Genomic DNA, 21,627 nt, shown 5'->3' with positions numbered 1-21,627 from the left:
CATGAAAGGATGTCTTATCGCTGCTGTCTTTTCCTCCTGCTAGCTAGTCTAAGGACCACTTCCGCTTCCTGTCAACAGAAGCCTTGGACTACTTTCACCGTCCTTCCTTCATCCCTACCCCATGGCATCAGAAACCACAAGGTGGGAGAACTTCAGTGGTAACAAACTTTCTGGTGATAGAATTTGATATTGGTAATACTGTCTGATTATTGCAATATTCAACAAAAGGGGCCACCTAACAGGGCTAGTGCAAAATTACATTTTGGCTAGCGCCTATTGATGAAGGTAACTTCTTCCCGGGGACCATTTTGTTAAGAGCCCCGACGCTTGCTCTTAACGTTAACACGGATCGCTTGCGGTAAAGTTTTGGAATTTTGAGAAAACAAAATGTTAAATTACCACACACCTTTAGGGTGTGTCCCCAAACGGCCGTATCACAGCACTTCAGGAAGACGACCACCAGTGCTAATTAGCAATCTAGCATGTGTAACGTTAACGGAGGAAGTACGCAACATATGGCTATTTGCAAATCTGCTAGTTGATGTTAGTGTTTTAAGATTATTTCTCGCTAAAATGAGAGAAGGGCCATATTTCGAAAACCGGTCCACAAGCAATCATTGACGTTTAACAGCCAGCCGTGGGCGAAGTTAACCGCTGAACACCCTACACTACGGGAAGAAGGGTTTGAGAGGTTGTGCAAAACCTGACAGAATTACAAGACCCCTCTGCATTGAATCAAAGTGAATGCTGACCAAACCCATTGTTGGAATTAATCCCTTTGTCCTCAACTTTCTTGAACTACCATCTTACATCAGTTTCGACCCAGCAGTGTTATGAGATGCATCAAAGTACATACTACTAGTTAGGTTAAATGTTTGGGTCTGCCATATGTTCATGTAAACATAAGATTATGTTGTATATGTCAGTGGTCTGAAAAGACCATAATTGATTTAATTGAGCAAAAGTTTGTTTGGAAATTGAACATTGACACCTTTTGAATGAATGGGTTACTACACGCCAGTAAATCAAGCTTACCATTGAGACAGCAGCGTCAATAGATATTGCTTTATTAAATCCATAATTTTGTACACAACAGGAGAGTGGATTAAATCAACATCATACAGACACCAGGACAAGGCAGAGACTTGAAGAGAAGTGGTTCATCTCATTGGCCACCAGATGACCTGAGGGGAAATGAAAAGGACACATTTAATTAGTTGATTTAAAAATGAAGAGAACTGTGAAGGGCCCGAAGATGCAACATGCGTTTCCCAAAAGACCATGCAGAGAGAACATTCGCTTATCGTGTCGTTGAGGCATGTGTCAATACTGATCGGATCAAAAGAAAGGCAGCGCTGCTCTCAGGCCAGCTTTCTCCATTGTCATCTTACCTTAAAGCTGCAGTATGTAACTTTCTGGGCAACCAGACCAAGTTCACATAGAAATGGGTTATAGATCTGTCACTCATTGAAAGCAAGCCTAAGATGCGGTAGATCTGTTATGTGCGCTATATCTATGCTTCCAGTTCTCAAGTTCAGTTTTAGTGTCTTGGTTTTGTACACCAGCTTCACATTGATATGGAATAGTTATTTCAGAGCAGTACAATGATTCTCTACACAATGACTGCTTGTTTTATCCAACTGAAATTAGGCAAACTAGAAATTTAGGAACCAGGAAATGGAGGAGCGATTTTTCTGCACATTGCACCTTTAACATTAGAATTATTCCACAATACTGATGCTGTATAAACTCCTAGAGATTATCACCTATGGCTGCTAATATTGAGGCAGCTTACCCTATAATGGACTAAATAAAACTCAATTGAATAAACATAACTAATTTAAATATAGGCCTATGTAGCCTATACTTTGGATAGACTATTTGTCTTTTAATGCAGTCATCATCCTTTGCTTGTTTAATATTTGCAGAGACATTGACAACTTTATTTGTATTCAACTTCGTTGTGAAGTTATGGGGGCACAGACTGAAACATCTTGATTCTATGTTTAGTGGGGATCTGTATAACATATTTAACGATGCACTTCGCTGTTCTACAAATGGTCTGAGGCAGTTGGTAAATAACATGCGTTTAAGTGCAACTTTAGGAACAAAGGTTTTGGGACACGGCTCAGAGATTTAACAATGCTCCTACAAAGGTTGTAACAATGAACTTAGCCTTAAGATGCTTTTGAGAAACTGGGCCCAGAGCATTCACTTTTCAATGTGTAAGCACTCACCCAGAGGATGTCTATAATTTGTCCATGCCCAGATCCTCAGGTGTGGAGATACCCAGCTCAACCAGAGTGGGCTGCAGTTCTTGAATCAGGTATGGGTAGATATCTTTGTGGGGGCCAGATTTGTCCTGTTACAGAGAGAGGATGATGAAGTTCACCATAGGGAATATTACAAAAAAGGCATACAGGTTGAATATTGTCTACCATTCTATACATTTCCTAAAATACTAATATTTATGTGAATAAATTCAAAGGAAATTAAATCAAAATTATTTTACATGTTAAACCCAATTTCACAAAAAAGTGACATATACAGAACAAAAATAAACACTATGTGAAGTGTTGGTCCCATGAGCTGAAATAAGATCCCAGAAATGTTCCATATGCACAAAGTGTATTTTTCTCAAATGTTTACATTTTGTTAGTGAGCATTTCTCCTTTGCCAAGATGATCGTTACACAGGTGCACCTTGTGCTGGGGACAAAGGGCCACTCAAATGTGCTGTTTTGTCACAACACAATGCCACTGTCAAGTTGAGGGAGCATGATATTGGCATGCTGAATGCAGGAATGTCAACCAGAGCTGTTGCCAGAAAATGTCATGTTAATTTCTCTATATACAGTGGGGCAAAAAAGTATTTAGTCGGCCACCAATTGTGCAAGTTCTCCCACTTAAAAGGATGAGGCCTGTAATTTATCATAGGTACACTTCAACTATGACAGACAAAATGAGAAAAAAAATCCAGAAAATCACATTGTAGGATTTTTAATGAATTTATTTGCAAATTATGGTGGAAAATAAGTATTTGGTCAATAAAAGTTTCTCAATACTTTGTCATTGCCAACAAAGGGTATATAAGATGTCAAACATTTTCTGTAAGTCTTCACACACTGTTGCTGGTATTTTGGCCCATTCCTCCATGCAGATCTCCTCTAGAGCAGTGATGTTTTGGGGCTGTTGCTGGGCAACACGGACTTTCAACTCCCTCCAAAGATTTTATGGGGTTGAGATCTGGAGACTGGCTAGGCCACTCCAGGACCTTAATGCTTCTTACAAAGCCACTCCACTCTGGATTTTTTTTCTTCTCATTTTGTCTGTCATAGTTGAAGTGTACCTCTGATAAATTACAGGCCTCATCTTTTTAAGTGAGAGAACTTGTACAATTGGTGGCTGACTAAATACTTTTATTGCCCCACTGTATACCCTGAAGAAGTAATGGTAATTACATTTTTGCATCTGAGCTCCTAGAGTGTGCGGCTTTCTTATTTACAAATGTTAATTTCTCTACCATAAGCTGCCTCCAACATCATTTCAGAGTTTGGCAGTACGTCCAACCGGCCTCACAACCACGTAACCACGTCAGCCCAGGACCTGCATATCTAGCTTCTTCACCTGTGGGATTGTCTGAGACCAGCCACCTGATGAGTATTTCTGTCTGTAATAAAGCCCTTTTGTATGAAAAAAATAAAATAAGTCTGATTTGCTGGGCCTATGCCCACCCATATTGTGCCCATGCCAAGTCATGTGAAATCCATAGATTAGGGTCTAATTTCCTTATATGAACTGTAACTCGTTAAATGTTGCGTTAAGTATAGCATAAAAATAGATTATGCTGTGAGTCTTCCAGCTAGTCTAGTTAAATAAAAGGGTTAGGGTTAGTTGGCTACGTTGAAAGGGTGAGGAATTGGTACACCTACTAATTAAGGAGTTTGACTGTTCTTTTTGTACAGCAAGGTGGCTCATGTGAAGATTAAAGTCTGCTTCCACCAAATACAAGAAATAGCCCAAACCCTAAAAGTCAATAGTATGCATATTTCAGAGGAACCAGTTTTCAAAGCTACTGGAATATATGCTTTTGGTGGATTTGTCTGAATGGAAGTCATTTAAATTTATGCTCAGCCATCTGTACATTTGTCTAATTTAACCATCTGGAACAAAAACACCTACTGAATAAGATAAAGGTGCTGTAACATGTAGAATGTCTCACCCATGTGGAAGCTAGGTGAATTGCAATAGGCCCACCTAATCAGAATGAGTTCTCCCCCACAAAGGGAATGTTGCGTTTTATATTTTTGTTCAGTATATTGACATTTTCAGAAATTACAATGGAAAAATTCTACATGTAGCTCCTTTAACCAAATGGCATAAATTGAAATGTAAAGAGTTTTTCCATTTTGACATACGATATAAAAGCAGCGAGTATATCCACACTTATGTAGTTCTGTCCTTGAGCGGTTCTTGACTACTAATGTTCTGTATTGTGTCATGTTGTGTGGACCCTAGGTAGAGTAGCTGCTGCTACAGCTAATGGGGATCCTAATACAGTGCAGTTGGAAAGTATTCAGAACCCTTTACATTTTTCAATTACATTAGTCTTATTCTAAGACCCCCCCTAATCTACATGCAATACCCCATAATGGCAAAGCAAAAACAGGTTTTTACAAATGTTTGGGTTTATCTGTGTGTGTGTGTATATATATATATATATATAAAGTGTGTGTGTGTACACACACACACATTTACATAAGTATTCAGACCCTTTACTCAGTACTTTGTTGAAAAACCTTTGGCAGTGATTACAGCCTCGAGTCTTCTTGGGTATGAAGCGACAAGCTTGGCACACCTGTATTTGGGGTGTTTCTCCCATTCCTCTTTGCAGATCCTCTCGAGTTCTGTCAGGTTGGATGGGGAGCGTCGCTGCACAGCTACTTTCAGGTCTCTACAGAGATGTTCGAACAGGTTCAAGTCTGGGCGCTGGCTGGGCCACTCAAGGACATTCAGAGACTTGTCCCGAAGCCAAGTACAATTCCTTCGACCTCATGGCTTGGTTTGACATGCACTGTCAACTATGGGACCTTACATAGGCCGGTGTGTGTGCTTTTCCAAATCATGTCCAATCAATTGAATTTACCACAGGTGGACTCCAATCAAGTTATAGAAACATCAAGGATGATCATTGGAAGGAAACATGAGCTCAATTTCAAGTCTCATAGCAAAGGGTCTGAATGGGTATGTTTTATTAGTACATTTGTAGAAACGTTTAAACCTGTTTTTGCTTTGTCATTATTGTGTGTAGATTGAGGGGGGAAATATTTTAATCAATTTTAGAATAAGTCCAACATTACAATGTGGGAAAAGTCAAGGGGTCTGAACACTTCCCGACTGCACTGTAAAATACATAGTTTATTTTATTGAGATATGACTTCACTAAAAGTCAGTAGGGGAAGCTGTGTAGCTCACCTTGACTGCCTCGAGGATGCGGATGGCACTGGCCAAGTCATTCAACCTTCGGCAAGCACGAAGAGCTGAGTCGAGGATTTTGGGTTCAGGTACCAGGTCGTAGCCAATTAATGTGTTCATGCCTATGGGATGTGGAATGGGATTCAAGCATACTGTTAACATTTTCTTTCTTTTTTATCCGGCTATCTGTTAGTCTCCAACTCAAGGACTGAAGAAAAAAAATGACAGACCGGTCGGCAAAAGTGCAAACTTATTTTCAATCATCTTTAGAAGATCACCTTTCTTCAGCTCCCAGGCATCAATGTCTGGCTTGCTGAAATAAGTGACCCAACGGGCATCGAACTCCTCATCTGTCTCCACCTTGGCATGGGAGTAGCATCGGGAGGCCAAAGGAGCTGCAACATATAATCTAGAATTAGTTTATTTTCTATAGGTCAAGGACTATTCGTAGATGCTTGACTGAAAAAAAAATACACACCCTTCCATTCTCATGACAAAGCAGGTGAGCCATAACCTACACCTTCTGTCAGACATGTCATCTCACTACCAGCTGATTTCAAATAAGATTTTTGCAGCCCAGTATGTTTTGAGTACTTTGCCTGTGTACTACACTAAGATCTATTCTAGGGGAAACTGACCTTTGACATATAAATGCTTAATTGCAATATCCCCTTAGCTTGCAGGGAAGGAATGTATATTTACAGCAATCTGGTTAACTGGGCCAGGAGGTCAATGACAAGACACTCAGTTTATTTTCACAGCCCAAATCTAGCCATAACTGAGTGTACAGATCTCAAGAGCAGTCGATGGTGTAGGACATGACCATACACTGGTTTGACCGCAAGGTCTAGAATTGCTGCGCATTGTTGTGCACTTGTGATTCCCTCGAAAAACTGAAGCGTGGGTCATCACAAGGACACATGCTAAAGTTTACTAGCGGTCTCATGGAATCTATACATTTACACTGGATATGACAAATTTATGAACGTGATGACACTACACTAAGGGCACCAATAAATGTTACTTTAGATCAACTGAAAATCAATGTCACCCTGACGCAAACAGTCCCATTGACTTAGCTTTAAGCTAGCTACATACAGCGAATACCATCTGTGTGTAGGACCGCAATACACAATTTAACAGTTTGTGACTTAATATACTTACCGCAATGCATTGAATTAGCCTAATAGTGTAAACTATGTCGAGTTGTGTGAGACTCCCTTAACGTTACATATAATTTACGACTAACGTTAGCTAGCTTTATGGCTATTTGCGATGGACAACTGGCTAACACGAAAGGCAAACAATTGTATAAATTGTGAATACATAGACAAATTGAATAAATAGACAATTTAATAGGCTTTGCCGTCAGTCTTACCCGAGTAACATGGTCGTATCCGCGCTAAACTCCGTACCCCAGAGGTTGAAAGTCGAACAGCGGCTCTGAACATCTTGCCGACCGGTGAGAATCAGTGGCTAGCGGTGTCGTTATGCTAAGGAACAGATTCAGAGGGACATCGAAAAGGGAAGCAATTGCGTCTGCGCAAAACCGCAGGGCCTACGTGCTAGGAGACAACCACGCGAGTGAGGTAGGCTGTTAGCCTCACCTTGAAGGTCTATCTATCAACAACTGCCAGTTGGAAATATATGCATACAATGCACTTTTTATTTTTTAATTTTTTTAATAAAAAATAATTTATTACCTTCAATACCATTCATTCTTTACAACTCATAATTTTCATACATACTCCAATAATGGTATTTTTAATTTAACTAAACAAAAACCCCAAACAAAATCTCAGGGGAGCATCTTCCCTCCCCGTCACCCTACAAATTACCTTTCCCTATCTCCCCGTCCCTAATCTATCCCCTTACAAATCTAAATGACACCCAGCCCTAAACCCCCCTTCCACCTCTCCGGAGCAGCATGCTGCCCCCACTTCATCTCCTCCCTCTTCATCCTCCCCCTCAAATCTCCTTCCACCCTCCTCACTATCCCTTCCACCCCACAATCTCTCCCTGTCTTCACCATGTTCTGCCTGGCTTCCCACAGCCCCCGTTTAAAGAGACTCATGAGAAGCCAGAGCAGAAACCTGTCCCTATCCGTCCCTCTCACTCTCCCTACACCTCTCTCTAACCTGGCCCACGTCAATACAAAATCCCCCCTTACCAAACCTAACAACACCTGTGCCCTATAGCCCATACTACTCCGGCAAGGGCACAGTCCCAAAAGACATGGCGTACAGTCTCCTCCCTGCCACAAGAGGATCTTGGACAGGTGGGGTATTGCACCAAACTATACCGGTACATGATGGAACGTACCGGCAAGCACTTATGGAGGCTCAACCAATTCAGGTCCTTGAGCCTGTTGTCCAGACCCCGCGCCTGCACTCCCTCCCAGACCACTTCCGAGATGCCCACTACAGGCGCCGGACTCCCTGCCTTTCTGACCTCCTCGTACAGGTGCCTGTGATCTAAACCAAGTGCCACGGCAGCTGTTCCGCCCGAGGACCCGTGTTAGACCACACCATTACGCTTCTCGCCTGATACGAGAAGAACACCCACAGGAGGTAACCGGAAAGGTGTATCACTGGATGAGCAAGCTCCATTAACAAGAAACAAAAATTACGTCCAGCTTGAGGGGGAAATGTGGTACCCCCCTACCTTCCTCCCCGATGGGACAGAGCATGCGTGCCCTGGCGACCCACTCGCACCTGCCACTCCACATGAACTGAAACACAAGCCTCACTAGAGGCCTCCTCAGACAAGCCGGCAATGGGTAGATGTACGCCAAATACAAAAGAGACGGCAACACATCCACCTTTAGGACCAGGACTTTGCCCATAAAAGACAAATACCTTCCACATTGCTAGCTTCCTCTGTACCACTGCGATACGCATGTTCCAGTTTAGCGTCGCTGAGCCGGAGGTCTCAAAATGGACCCCGAGAATCCTCAGGGTCCCCTCACAGAGAGAGAACCCCCCGGGCACATCCGTTCTACCGCACCATCTTCCGAAAAACTTGACGGAAGACTTTGCATGGTTCAGAACCGCTCCCGACGCTCGGGTGAAATCCCCAAAGATGGCAAGGGACCTTGTCAGGCACGAGTCCTTGCACAGCAGCAAGGAAGTGTCGTCGGCGTACTGCGTCATCTTAACACGCAGCCCACCTCTTCCAGGGATCAACAAGCCTTCCACCCCTGTGTCTGCCCTAATGGCAGCCCCCAGAGGCTCCATGTACAGAACGAAGAGGAGAGCCGAGAGTGGGCACCCCAGCCTGACCCCAGACGAGAGGTCAAAAACGTCACCCAAGTGACTATTTACACTAACTCGGCACCCCGCTCCGACATATAATGTACGAATCCATCCTATGAACTTCTCCCCAAATCCTGATCGACCTAACACTCTGAATAAAAAGGATCTATTCACGCGATCAAAGGCTTTCGCCTGATCTAGCGCTGCTACCATTAAAGGCAGTCCTCTATCTTCAACCCAAGCGATGGAGTCCCTGATTAACTGTAGGTTCCATCTAATAGAGCGGCCCTCTACCCCGCACGTCTGATCCTCATGGACGACGTAGGGAAGGGCTGTGCGCAACCGGTCTGCTAAAACCTTTGCAAGTAGCTTGTAATCTACACACAGCATGGTCAACGGCCTCCAGTTGCCAAGGTCTGTTACTTCCCCCTTCTTATATAAAAGTGACAGCACACCAACATCCATTGATCCCCCCCGGGACCCCCGTCTCAAGGATGGCCTTCAAGACTTCGAGGACCACTGGTCCAAGTATACCCCAAAACTTGAGATAAAACTCAGCCGGCAGCCCATCCATCCCAGGCACCTTCCCTTTTCCCATCCTCCTAAGAGCGCTCTCAACCTCTTCCAGTGAGATCTGGGCCTCCATCACTTCTCTAATGTCCTCCGGCAACCGCCTGGACAAGTGTTCTAAAAACACATTTCCCTGCTCTACATCTATTTCCCTTTTCTTAAATAAACCTTGGAAATGATCAGTTGTCACCCTGACCATATCCTCTGGTTCTCTAACTATACTACCTTTTTCTTCCCTAACGCCATGCATTACCTTCCTACTCTGTCTGGCCCTAACCGACTTAAAGAACATAGCAGAACAAGTCTCATTGTGTTCTAGAAAGTCACTATGCGCACGCTCCAGGAAAGCTCGAGCCTTCTGCTCCTGCAACTCCCTGAGGTTCCCTTTAGGGTTGCGGATCTCTCCCAGTCAAACGACCCGCCGAGGTTGCCTGCCTCGTACTAGAGTTCAATTAACCTTTGGATACGATCCACCTCCCTCCTCTCCTCCCTTTTTTTCCTCTTGCAATGCCCTATTATAAAAGCCCTAATCCTCACCTTAACTAATTCCCACCACTCTAACACCCCCTCGCACATGGACCGGAGGCCTTCAAGCCTCCAAAAGAAACCAAAAAACCTGTCAACAAAAGCCTGCTCCTCCAGCACATCCCGATCTAACTTCCAGTACCCCCTACCAAAGAGGCAGACTGGCGACCCCACCTGCAGGAGCACCCCATCGTGATCCGAAAAGAAAACAGGCAACAGCCGCCCAGACAACTTACCCAAAGACCTGGGTACAAAAATATAGTCGAGCCTCCGCGCAACCCCCCTGGAGTTGCGCCATGTAGGACCGGCCATTTTCGGAGTAGTGTGCAGGCCACTATCAACCAGACCATGGCAAGCCATTAGCCCGGTGATGGCGCCTGCACTGCTATCCCCCCTATTCCTAAATCTGTATTAAAATCCCCCCTATCACTAATTTCCTATTTGTGACACACAGGGGCGTCAGACAGTCCACCATCTCCCTCCTGTCTGCCACCACCTGTGGTCCATACACCACCACTAATCTAAATTTACAATGCCTTATCGTGACATCCACCCCTATAACCCTCCCCTGCATCACCACAAAAGAACCCTCCACTTTTACCTCCCTGTGCCCACACAAAATCCCTACCCCGATGAGTGCACCCCCCAATACCCCAAACCGACTCCCCCTTGTCCCACTCCTTCTTAAACCTACTAACATCCCCTCCATCCCTCAGGTGAACCTCCTGTAAAAAACAAAAATCAAACCCCACACCCTCCAAATAACTAAAAACCGCCCTCCTCTTAACAAAATCCCTTAAACCCCTTACATTTAAACTAACAAAAGTCAAATTAGACCCCATGAAAGAATACAATAAAAACATGTAATACACTCAAATACTAAACCCAGACAGAAAAAAACAAAAACAGGAGACTCACCCGATGCTCCCCTGCTCCATATCTACCGGTGATAACACCATCCGTACTCCCGACGTCTCTTCCTCCATCTCGCCAACCCAGGATGCAGGAATAGTGTTTGGCTCCGGGGTGCCCTGCACCCTGGGTCTACTTCCACACTCCTCCCCAGCGCTGCAGCTGGTTTGGAAAAAAATAGGGGAGGCTGAGTCCCCAAACAAAAAACTCCCCAACTCCACCTGTACCCAGTCCTGGGTCTTGTTAGGTGGGTCCCCACCCAACAGAAGTTGAGGGCCTGGGGAAACCAGCAGCAACCCAGAGGTTTCTCCCACCCCCATCGCTCTCTTGGCCATCCCCTCTCTCTCACTGTCAGCCAATCGCACCCTCCTCTTCACTCTCTTCTTTGGTGATGGCGGCAGTGGAGAGATACCACCCTCCCCCCCCGCCAGCTCCTCCACCATACCCCTCATCTCTTCCACCAGGGCACTTTCCCCCCACTCCACTTGCTCTTCCACCGTCTCCTTCTCCACCACTCCTCCCTCGCTTTCTTCTCTCTCATGCTCCTCCACTCGGTTGCCTTCTTCCGCCGCTTTTCCTGGTTCTCCTACTCCCGTGCCTTCCATTTCCTTCTCTCTTCCATCCGCCACTTCTTGCTCCTCCTCCTTCCTTGCGGCCTTCCCCTCTGGACCTGTACTCTGGTCATGAGGCGTGCTTCCTTCCCCTCCTCTTCTTCCCCCATCCCCCCGCTCCTGCTCCCCCCCAGCCGCAGACGCGTATGACCTCTGACGAGCCGGGCACCCTCGCCACAGGTGTGCTGATGAGCCACACCCGTGGCACGCCTTAGGCTTGTCACAATCCTTCGCCTCATGCTCCCCAGATCCACAAAATCTGCATTTTCTTGTGCTGCACGGGGCGAAGATGTGGCCGTAGGCCATACAGCGCCTGCAAAATGGGGGCTGACGTGCATAAAACAACGTCCCCCTGTCAGCCCCTAGGGAGAACATAGCAGGAGGAAGGAGGTAGCCACCATGTCCCTTTGGGTCCTCCCTGAGGAGGGCCTGGAAGCCTCTCCTCCCACTCCAAAACCCAAGGGAGTCTTTGAGGTGCCTTGCTGAGGAGATGTTATCCATGTATCTCCCCAGAAAGGCCCTCACCTCTTCGTCCTTAACGTATGGGTTGTAAATGTTGATAGTTTACAACCCTAAAGTTGTTCCTCACCAGGCTTGTTATTTCATAGTGGCTCATCGGCCTCTCACCTCCCACTGCTCTTGCCCTTCTCAGGATATCATCATGTTTCTCCTCTGTATTTAGTGCCACGTCGTATGCTCCCTCCAACGAGTTGCCTTGGAAGCAAAACACGTCCTTCACCGTCAGCTTTAGAATCCCCATCAAGATTGTCCTTCCAAAAGTTTCCCGTCCTAAAGGCTCCAAATCCTTTTCCTTCCAAGCAAACCGAATCGTGTTGGCCAGCCCAATTTTACACCTGCATTGTTTGCTGTTTGGGGTTTTAGGCTGGGTTTCTGTACAGCACTTTGAGATATCAGCTGATGTACGAAGGGCTATATAAATAAATTTGATTTGATTTGATTTGAATCCCAGGGACCGACCGTGTTGATGGATTTTGCACCATCTCCGCAAGGAGAATGGCGCACCCGGCTCACGTTCTCTTCTCTTCCAAAACAAGGAAAAAAGAAAAACCAAAGTGACTGAGCCTATCTGGTGCAAACTAACACAGAGACAGGAACAATCACCCACCACAATGCACATATACCTTAAGGTAATGCATTCATATAATCACACACTACTATGGTGGTGTTAACCTGCCTAACGCAGTAAATAAACTGGGGAACACTTCTCTTTTTAGCTAGGCTACATTACCCACTGATAATTGGGGCATTCGAACGCAGCTCTAGGCTGGGTTTGCCTAAAGCATCGTAGCACTTATCTTAATTCTATAGAAACCAAATGGACGAAAGATTATTTTAGGGCTACGATGCTTTTGGGAAACAGCCCAGGTTGACACACCGCCTGCCTGAACAGAGACCAAATAAAGCTTGAACAGACAGAATAACCATTTCACCCCTTAAACTACAGTACGCTTTAACCCATTACTTATCATATAAATATAGATCTTATTGCCAAAACATGTGCACTGTGTAACTTTAATACACAAAAAGAATGATTAATAGAGTGAAACTAGCGGCAGAAAACAAATGGTTGCCATGCCAAAAACCGGTAGATTGTTCATGGGGCCCTGTTAGCTCTTAATCATGACTTGGTTAAATTACATTGCACACAAATCATTGGATGAAGCAAGGGGGAGTTGTGAAGCTAGGTCTGAACATTAAAGGAAAATTCCACCCAAAACTATTTTGGTATGCATAATTAGTCCATTGTTGAGTCCCAACATGCTTTGCTTGTCAACAATGGACTAATGATACAGTTTTTGGGTGGAGTTCTCTTTTTAACAAGGAAACCCCTATGGGACTCCCGAGTGGCGCAACGATCTAAAGCTCTGCATCTCAGTGCTAGAGGCGTCACTATAGACCCTGGTTCAATTCCAGGCCGTATCACTTGCTCTGAGACCTTGAAGTAGTAGTTCCCCTTGCTCTGCAAGGGCCGTGGCTTTTGTGGAGCGATGGGTAACGATGCTTCGTGGGGTGACTGTTGTTGATGTGTGCAGAGGGTCCCTGGTTCGCGCCCGGGTATGGGCGAGGGGACGGTCTAAAGTTATACTGTTACACACGCATCGTTCTTACTCTTCTCAACGAGCAGCGAGTGCTGCCGTGGGCCCAACCCCTGTCCCAAAGCACTCACAGGTGGCCCAGTCCTCGCACAGCAGTCCCTCCCAGCTGCAGTCAGAGCAGGAGATGTTCACCCCTCCACGTCCAGACTGCAAATGAATCGCGCATGCGGGAAGCCGGTGCTGGCTGATGTAAATGTAAAATGTTCTTTGTCTAAAATAAATCACTGCATTTGACTCACACAGCCTCAGTCACTTACCTTGTCTACTATGTGTGTGTCTCTCTGTGACATATTCTAAACATCTAGCTGGCTAGCTCATCATGTCTCAGTCTAAACTGTACACTCAAAAATACAGAAAGGAGTGGGAATCAAACCCTGAATTCAAAGGCTGGTTGAAGCCGTTTATTGGAGATGATACACGGGCATACTGCCTGTAAACTTGTATGTAAAGAAAAAAAACACATGACAACTCAAAAACATACTCAAATAAAGGCAAAGCCTTATAACAGTTCCACCCAAAACAAGCTGCCATTTATGGTTAAAAACATTACTCTGCAAAAAAGGCTGAGGCCACCATGACATTAGCTATCACTGAACACTTCCATGCTGGCATGTGATCACATTGGAGAAGCATGTAGAGCTGCTTTCTCAGACTCCACTGCTGCTACCCACTTCAAAATGCACAGGACAAAGTGCACAGAAATGATTAATGGTGTTCTAGCACCATACTTTCTGAAAAAGTTGGTCGCAGATGTGGGTGACCAGCGTTTCAGCCTCCTTCTCGATGACTCCACGGAAGTAAGTGTTTCTAAGTACCTGGGGGTTGTGATAAGGTACTTTAGTGACATCAAGCAGACAATTGTATCAACATTTCTGGGGCTTGTTGAGTTGGAGGGAGGAGATGCTAAATCTATGCCCGTGCTGTTGTGGCCTAAAACTATGCCCGTGCTTTCCTCGAGAAGTGTTGTCTTAAAAAAGAGAAACTCCTGGGGATAGGGACTGACAATGTCTCTGTTATGATGGGGATTAACAATGCGGTCCATAAAGTGCTAAAGGAGTATGGCCTCAAATATCTGGTTCTTATTCGCTGTGTGTGCCACTCTCTGCAGCTTGCTGTAAGTCATGCTTCCAATGACACCATCCCCTGTAGTGTGGAGTACTTGGTACAAGAGACTTATAACTGGTTTTCAGTGTCTCCAAAGCGCAGGGAGGCTTACAAGGCCATATATGAGACCATCAACTGTTGGGGGAAACCTTTACAGATAGCCAAGGTGTGTGCCACACGTTGGCTCTCCATTGAACCCGCGGTTTCACGCATTTTGGACCAGTGGGAGGAGCTTAGGCTGCATTTCGCAGTCACCAAGTCCAGTAAGCACTGCAACATGGCTGAGGTTTTATACTCCATGTACAGTGATCCTCAAAACATATTGGATCTGACTTTTTTGAAGTCCGTGCTGGGTGAGGTACAGTTGGCCATCAAGGCTTTTGAGGGAGAGCTAGTAGATCCTCTTAAGCAACTTGACAGCTTGGTTAGCCTGATCAAGTCTGTGAGCAGCAGGGTGCTGAATCCACTGACAAATGTTGATGTACTCAAAGGGCCAATAGATGGATACATCAGTCCCAAACCGTACCTTGGTTACCTTTTTGAGTCTGAGGCAGCTGAACTCCACCTTGCGCCTGAGGATGAAACAATGTCCAAAAGCGGCGAGTAGACTGCCGGACAATATCGAAGCATTGCAGTACATGTCAGTTTTCAATGTGGAGGAAACTCTAAAGCACAATAAGAGCCCTGGAGAAATAGAAAAAAATAGCCAAGCTCCTTAGCTACTCCCCTACAGAGATAGACAAGATTGTCCAGCAATGGCGTGCCATCCATCTTAGTAAATGGAATGAGACAAAAACACACTGGGCTTCTGGAGTGAGATTTGGAAGTTCAGGGATGCAGCTGATATCAACCCGTTTCAAGAACTTGCCATGGCTGCTGTGTCTGTGTTGTCATTGCCACAGTCGAATGCTGAAGTCGAGAGAGTATTCAGCCAGATGAGTGGTAAAAAGCAAACTTAGAAATCGGATGTCCTTGCAGACCCTTAACTCCATCCTGTACATTCGATATGGACAGAAGCTGTCTGGTGAGGCTTGCTATGAGCACCAGCTGCCTGATAATGTTTTGCAGTTTTTTGGCACATCAGCTGCTTACTCATTTAAGTCAGCTCCCTCAGTTGCTGAACCTGCCATAGAAAGCCCTGACAAATGACGATGGCCCACTCTTTCTGTGAGCCAGCACAGCCTGTGTATGGAGGGGGTATGGAGAAGAAAAGAAACTGAATTAGGGCCAGACTAGTTACCATAATTTTCTCACATTGCCATTGACAGTTTTTTATATAGTCTCTTTTTGGTCCATTTAGATTGTTATTGTAGATTGTATACGAAAACATTTAAAAAATTGTCATCAGAGAGCACACAATGTTTCAATATATCCCTTTTTGCCTAAAGGTCAGTATCCTGTCTAGCATGCCAGAAGTTTGAGAAGGCAAAGACTGGCACCGGAGTTGAAGCCCATCAAAGTTGTTTCAACATGGCACATGATCGGTAAGTGTTCCAATTGAAAATTTGCCCTGATAAGTTGTTTTGTAATGGTTACTTTATTTGGCAGTTCAATATCATAGAATGTGTGTGTCAGTATCCTTACAGTTACAAAAATCTGCACACTGTATGACAGATATGGGTAAGAATAAGGTCATCTTCTCTCTAACATTTTAAATGTTAAGGGTGGACCTCATCAGACCCTTCACGAAATCCAGGAATGGCATCAGCTGGTGTCTGACGGTGACCGATCACTTTACCAAGTGGGTGGAGGCGATACCCATTAAGGTCAGTAAAGGAAGAGTACGTGCTTAACTCTACATTCCCTAATGTAACCCATTAAAAATGGTGCTTGGAACCAAAAATAAATGTTTGTTTTGTATGATACCCATCAAGGACGAGACTAGCGAGGCCACCTCCAAGGCGATGGTGGACTATCTTCAACACCCACGGTTCTCCTGAGGTCATGACTTCGGTCTCCTGACTGAGGTCATGAACGGTGGAACAAGGTACGGATGTTATAGGTTATGTTCTGCCACCAATGGTTTGTTTTATTTATTTTTTACAATTTGTTTTTCCATGGTACATAATCAGACATATTTCAATATCTTATATTGTCAATAGATATCGCTTTCTTACCCCCTCCTCCAGGTTTGGTAAATGGACCAACCAGACCCTCAAGACTGCCATGGGAAAGCCCCTTGATACCAGGAAGGGTGGGAGAACAACCTGAAGGTAATTCTCTTTGCACACAACAGCAGCATCTACGCCGAGTACGGACGGGAGCCGCAGTTGTTGACTGAGGTAAACAATGCAATTGTATATACAATTATTGCATATACTGTAGTATTTCAAATTTGTGATTGACTTAGTGTTGTTGTTTGTCTATTGCTATTTTTGTATAACGATCTTTCAGACCACTGAAACCCCACCTGAAGTGGGGGAAGTTGTCGAACCAGATCAGAAGGCCTTCGAGGACCACCTTCAGGCACGGACTGAGAAGGAAGTGGAGGTTTTTGACCAGGTAAATATGATTACCCGCTGTTCATTTAGTTTTGAACACTGCACTAATCCATCAAATTTTCTCACAGTGAAGTGTAACCTATGTGTTTGCTTGTTTACGTCTGTCTCCTACCTTTTTCCTTTTAACTCTGCTCCTGTTCTCCAGCAGCTAGAGGTTCTGCCCAACACCCAGACGTGGACCAACCTGATGTCCCCCATTACCAACCATCCTCCAACTTTTCTTTACATCGTCTACACTGTTGTTGTCATTATCTGCTAAGAAAGTTTCCTTGCTCTATCATACTGGACACATAATAGGTGAGATACACAGATGAACTAAAAACACTAGCACTGTAAACACACAGAACAAAGAGAGCAGCAGTGCCTGGACTTTGCCGTCTCCCTCTTCAAGTCCCCCTTCTGAGACTGGCTGCCTGTTGAGAACAAGTGACTGACAGACAATTCCACACACCAGAATTCAGTATTTTAGTCTATGATTGCCATGTAAGTGTACAGATAATCTGTGAAAATAAATGAATGAGACAACTGTACCAAAAACGATCAAAGTTTGTATTCAAATCTTAAATATTGCCAGGTTGGTTTTCACCGCTGTTTCACAAGGTGTTCATTATTGTAAGCTGTAAGGTATCCTTTGATGTTATTTATTTGTTCTACCTGATTCATTGTTGTATCCTAGGACATTACAATAGATAGATAGAAGAAAAGGATCATAATAGAGGACTACGGAAATGATATTATTTCAGCGTAGATAGAGGAAGTGCAGGTTAAAATAAAACATGACAGCCAGACAAGCCAGTGAATGAATCAAACAGATTTGCATATGAATGGAGTGGAAATTAGCTGACTTCGTGATCTGCAAGGTAAGTACTTTCATGTGTCAAGCAGATGACACGTTTTCTTTGCCATTTCCGAAACGTATTAACGTTTAAGACATGGATTTCATGTTATAATGTTAACAAGGTACCCAAAAGTAGTTCAAATGAATGTTTTCATTTTATTAGCTAAACAAAACTTGTTTAATTAAACAGCGAAATTGTTGCGGAAATAAGCCTTGTTTGCATAGCGATTATGAAAATAAAGTAATTTAGTCTGTAACGATCTCCAAAATTCTAATCATTAGGTCAACACACTGTTGATATAGCAACGGACGCTAATAGTTTGTCGAATTCCATTGTGGCTTAGAGGGGGACACTATTTGACTGGGGGACATTATTTGGCATGACAAGCCCTATAAATTAGACGATAACTTGAGGATCATCAATCAATAAATGTACAGAACCATTTTTAAAAAATGTGCCAAAACAAACATTTCTTTCCATCATCTAGTCCCTTTACGGCCTGAACATGAAGCATATATAACTGTTATTTACTGATGTCCTCTCAAAATGTAGGCCTCTATAATATTTCACCTCCACCAGAGGGCAGCAACAGCCAGATCAAGTATCCAAATGGACAGCTTTCACAATTTTACAATAACCCATGTAACACAGTGAAGGGCTGTTTCCTGGACACAGATTAATTTAGTCCTGGACTAAGTATTTCATTGGAGATTCTCTGAGAATTTTGAGAAAGCTTCAGAAGACAGGCAAATAATTAAAACCACCATTTAGGCCAAATTATTTTTTTCTTCTCAATTGTCAATTTTATCATTCAATCATCAGCTTGCACATCAGAAATGGAATTTTGCGGTATAGATTCATTTGTTCTATACCAATTCCGTGAACCCTTGCTACTCTTGCATCAATATAAAACAAACTAAAATCCCATAATTTTGTATTGTGGCCCTCTACGATTTTAGAGCATATATATCAGGGGCACAATGGTCGCTGCAATTCTCATAATTTTTTAACTTTGAATTCTGGAAGTCATTTATTCAGTTTTCATTATCTGCACTTACAGCTTTGACTTCAGCACTGCAATTACATCCTCAACTGCACTGATTAATCCAACATGGAGGAATTTCAGAAAAGTGTTTTTTTGCAAAGACATTTCGAGACACTTACCAGGGAGGAGCTGTGCCCTGGTTTGTTTATGCAGATAGACCCCAGCCAGCCAGTTATATTGCAATAAGACACTTTCAATTGCTGTTTGAGTGTGCCTCAATCCGTGGTGTACAAAGTGAAGAAGGAAATAAGAGTGTGGGGGGGGAAAAGTGATTAACTCCATCTATTCTATTCTTGACACAAGATGGAGGAGGTATTCCCCCCTGTCATAATCCATACTTCTCTCTATTGTTGAACATATTCCCTGTATGGTCATTCATTAATACCTCCGTGCTGCTCCCAGCTTAACCTTACGTTCTTTTCTGGCATAATCACATAATCAATCACTGTCCCATTCCCTAACTAGGGAGATGGAGAGTGAGAATGTGCATGAGGAGGGGGGGGGGGAGAAAAACCCTTCGGCCTGTCTTCCCAAGCAAGAGGAATAGTGTGTTCAGTCGGGCTAACACAGGCAGAAAGCAACATAGGCCCAGTAAATATTCAATTGAAAGGATTCCCAGATAAGGGAATGGAGGCAGCACCCATTCTTCTAGATAAGAAAAGATGGAACCATCTGGAGGCAGGGTGATAGCAAACTCCCACGCCATCCGAGAGACCTCGCTCTCATCTGGGGGGGGAGAAATAGAGTGCACACTTTTATCACAAGTTGAAAATGAATTTATTCTCATTCTTTATGCAGTGGGAAAGGAAGAGGAAACGGGTATACCTGGTCAGTTCAACTGAAATGCGCATTCAACTGAAATGTGTCTTCAGCATTTAATCCAACCGCTCTGAATCAGAGAGGTGCGGGGGGCTGCCTTCATCCACGTCATTGGTAAGTTTTGGCAAACAGAAAAGGGTTATTATTAATCAATATTAAAATGTATTTATTATTATTAGTAGTAGTAGTAGTATACTGAACAAAAATATAAACGCAACATGCAACAATTTCAAAGTTTTACTGAGTTACAGTTCATATAAGGAAATCAGTCAATTGAAATAAATAAATTAGGCCCTGATCAATGGATTTCACATGACTGGGAATACAGATATGCATCTGTTGGTCACAGATACCATAAAAAATGGTCTTGGATCCGAAAATTCAGTGAGTATCTGGTGTGACCACCATTTCCCTCGTGCAGCACGACACATCTCCTTCACATAGAGTTGATCAGGCTGTTGATTGTGGCCTGTGGAATGTTGTCCCACTCCTCTTCAATGGCGAAGTTGCTGCATATTGGCGGGAACTGGATGATGCTGTCGATCCAGAGCATCCCTAACATGCTCAATGGGTGACATGTCTGGTGAGTATGCAGGCCATGGAAGAACTGGGACATTGTCATCTTCCAGGAATTGTGTGCAGATCCTTGCTTCATGGGGCCGTGCATTATCATGCTGAAACAGTCAGCATGCCAATTGCACACTCCCTAAAAACTTGAGACATCTGTGGCATTGTGTTGTGTGACTAAACTGCACCTTTTAAAGTGGCGTTTTATTTTCCCCAGCACAAGGTGTACCTGTGTAATGATCATGCTGTTTAATCAGCTTCTTGATATTCCACACCTGTCAGGTGGATGGGTTATCTTGTCAAAGGATAAATGCTCACTAACAGGGATGTAAACACATTTGTGCACAACATTTGAGAGAAATAAGCTTTTTGTGCATATGGAACATTTCTGGGATCTTTTATTTCAGCTCATGAAACATGGGACACTTTACATGTTGCGTTTATACTTTGGTTCAGTGTAATTGTAGGCCTATATGTTTTAGGAGAATACTACTTGACGTGTTCCATACAAAAAGCTGTGGTACTTCATAGAAAACCAATGTCATTGGGGAAATAGACTTCCAGCTTGTGTATTTTTGTCCACCACACACTCATATGGTACCTTGTTGTCTCGTCTGATATGCTATTTCTCACCAGCCACATGTGATTTGGCTCTAGGGTAATGCTTTTGTCACAGTTTTTTATCTGTCCTCTCACTCAGGTATACACTATCCAGTTCTCCCTAATTACCCTCTCTGGATTTTACACTTGGCCCAGAATTTGTCATGCTTGATAACGGATTCAGCAGGTCGATAGGAGATTTACTTATAGAGCCTCTATCTATGTGACCAGCATCACTGACTGGCCGTCCCTCAGGCACCTCACTGAAAGCTGTTAACTGTATGATAACAGCGACCTGAAGTGATAACCTTTCTCCAGTCTTGAGGACACACGGTTTGTTCCATTTGGGCTTTATTGCAGTCGCAGCATTTTTTTTATTCAACCTTGGGTTCTCGGCTTTGCTCAGATTGATTTAATGGGTTTGAGAAGGAGGTTAATGACTGTGTCCGCTCTAGACAGTGAAACACAGGCAGACATTTGCTACAAAAGCACTGTTTGGTATTTCATGATTTAAAAAATATATATATTTTGAAAGATGTCATCTCAGCCAAAATATTAGGAGTGCATGGGATCACACTTCATGACAAATTGCACTATGATCGTAATTGTACAAATCTATTTCCAGAGCTCTAAAGCCATTTCGATAAATGGATTGTAAATTAGGCCAATTGTTGTCCTTGCAGATTTTC

General features: G+C 43.8%; 1 protein-coding gene and 2 long non-coding RNA genes across 4 annotated transcripts; 2 read left to right on the top strand and 1 right to left on the bottom strand.

Moving 5' to 3' along the window:
• The first annotated feature begins 53 nt into the window (after positions 1–53).
• LOC115113624 (uncharacterized) lies at positions 54–1,845 on the top strand. The gene is made up of 2 exons (XR_003861122.2): positions 54–141; positions 1,097–1,845. It is a non-coding gene; the product is annotated as an uncharacterized LOC115113624 (long non-coding RNA).
• On the bottom strand, positions 1,051–6,998 carry LOC115113623 (cytochrome c oxidase subunit 5A, mitochondrial-like). The gene is made up of 5 exons (XM_029641478.2): positions 6,853–6,998; positions 5,753–5,869; positions 5,475–5,596; positions 2,238–2,362; positions 1,051–1,184 (listed from the first exon to the last, which is right to left on the bottom strand). The coding sequence occupies exons 1-4, from the start codon at positions 6,923–6,925 to the stop codon at positions 2,249–2,251; spliced, it is 426 nt and encodes a 141-aa protein (XP_029497338.2). The 5' UTR covers positions 6,926–6,998; the 3' UTR covers positions 1,051–1,184; positions 2,238–2,248.
• A 5,679-nt stretch (positions 6,999–12,677) lies between these two features.
• Positions 12,678–17,583, top strand: LOC115112814 (uncharacterized). 2 transcript variants are annotated; one of them, XR_003861034.2, is made up of 6 exons: positions 12,685–16,051; positions 16,231–16,333; positions 16,442–16,554; positions 16,697–16,780; positions 16,962–17,069; positions 17,214–17,583. It is a non-coding gene; the product is annotated as an uncharacterized LOC115112814 (long non-coding RNA). The 2 variants fall into 2 exon arrangements; XR_003861033.2 differs by having other exon boundaries at positions 12,678–16,051; positions 16,697–17,069.
• The last annotated feature ends 4,044 nt before the right edge of the window (positions 17,584–21,627 follow it).

The sequence above is a fragment of the Oncorhynchus nerka genome, linkage group LG28, assembly GCF_034236695.1.
Source record: "Oncorhynchus nerka isolate Pitt River linkage group LG28, Oner_Uvic_2.0, whole genome shotgun sequence".
Taxonomy (NCBI): domain Eukaryota; kingdom Metazoa; phylum Chordata; class Actinopteri; order Salmoniformes; family Salmonidae; genus Oncorhynchus; species Oncorhynchus nerka.
This window is presented reverse-complemented; position numbering and strand designations above follow the sequence as displayed.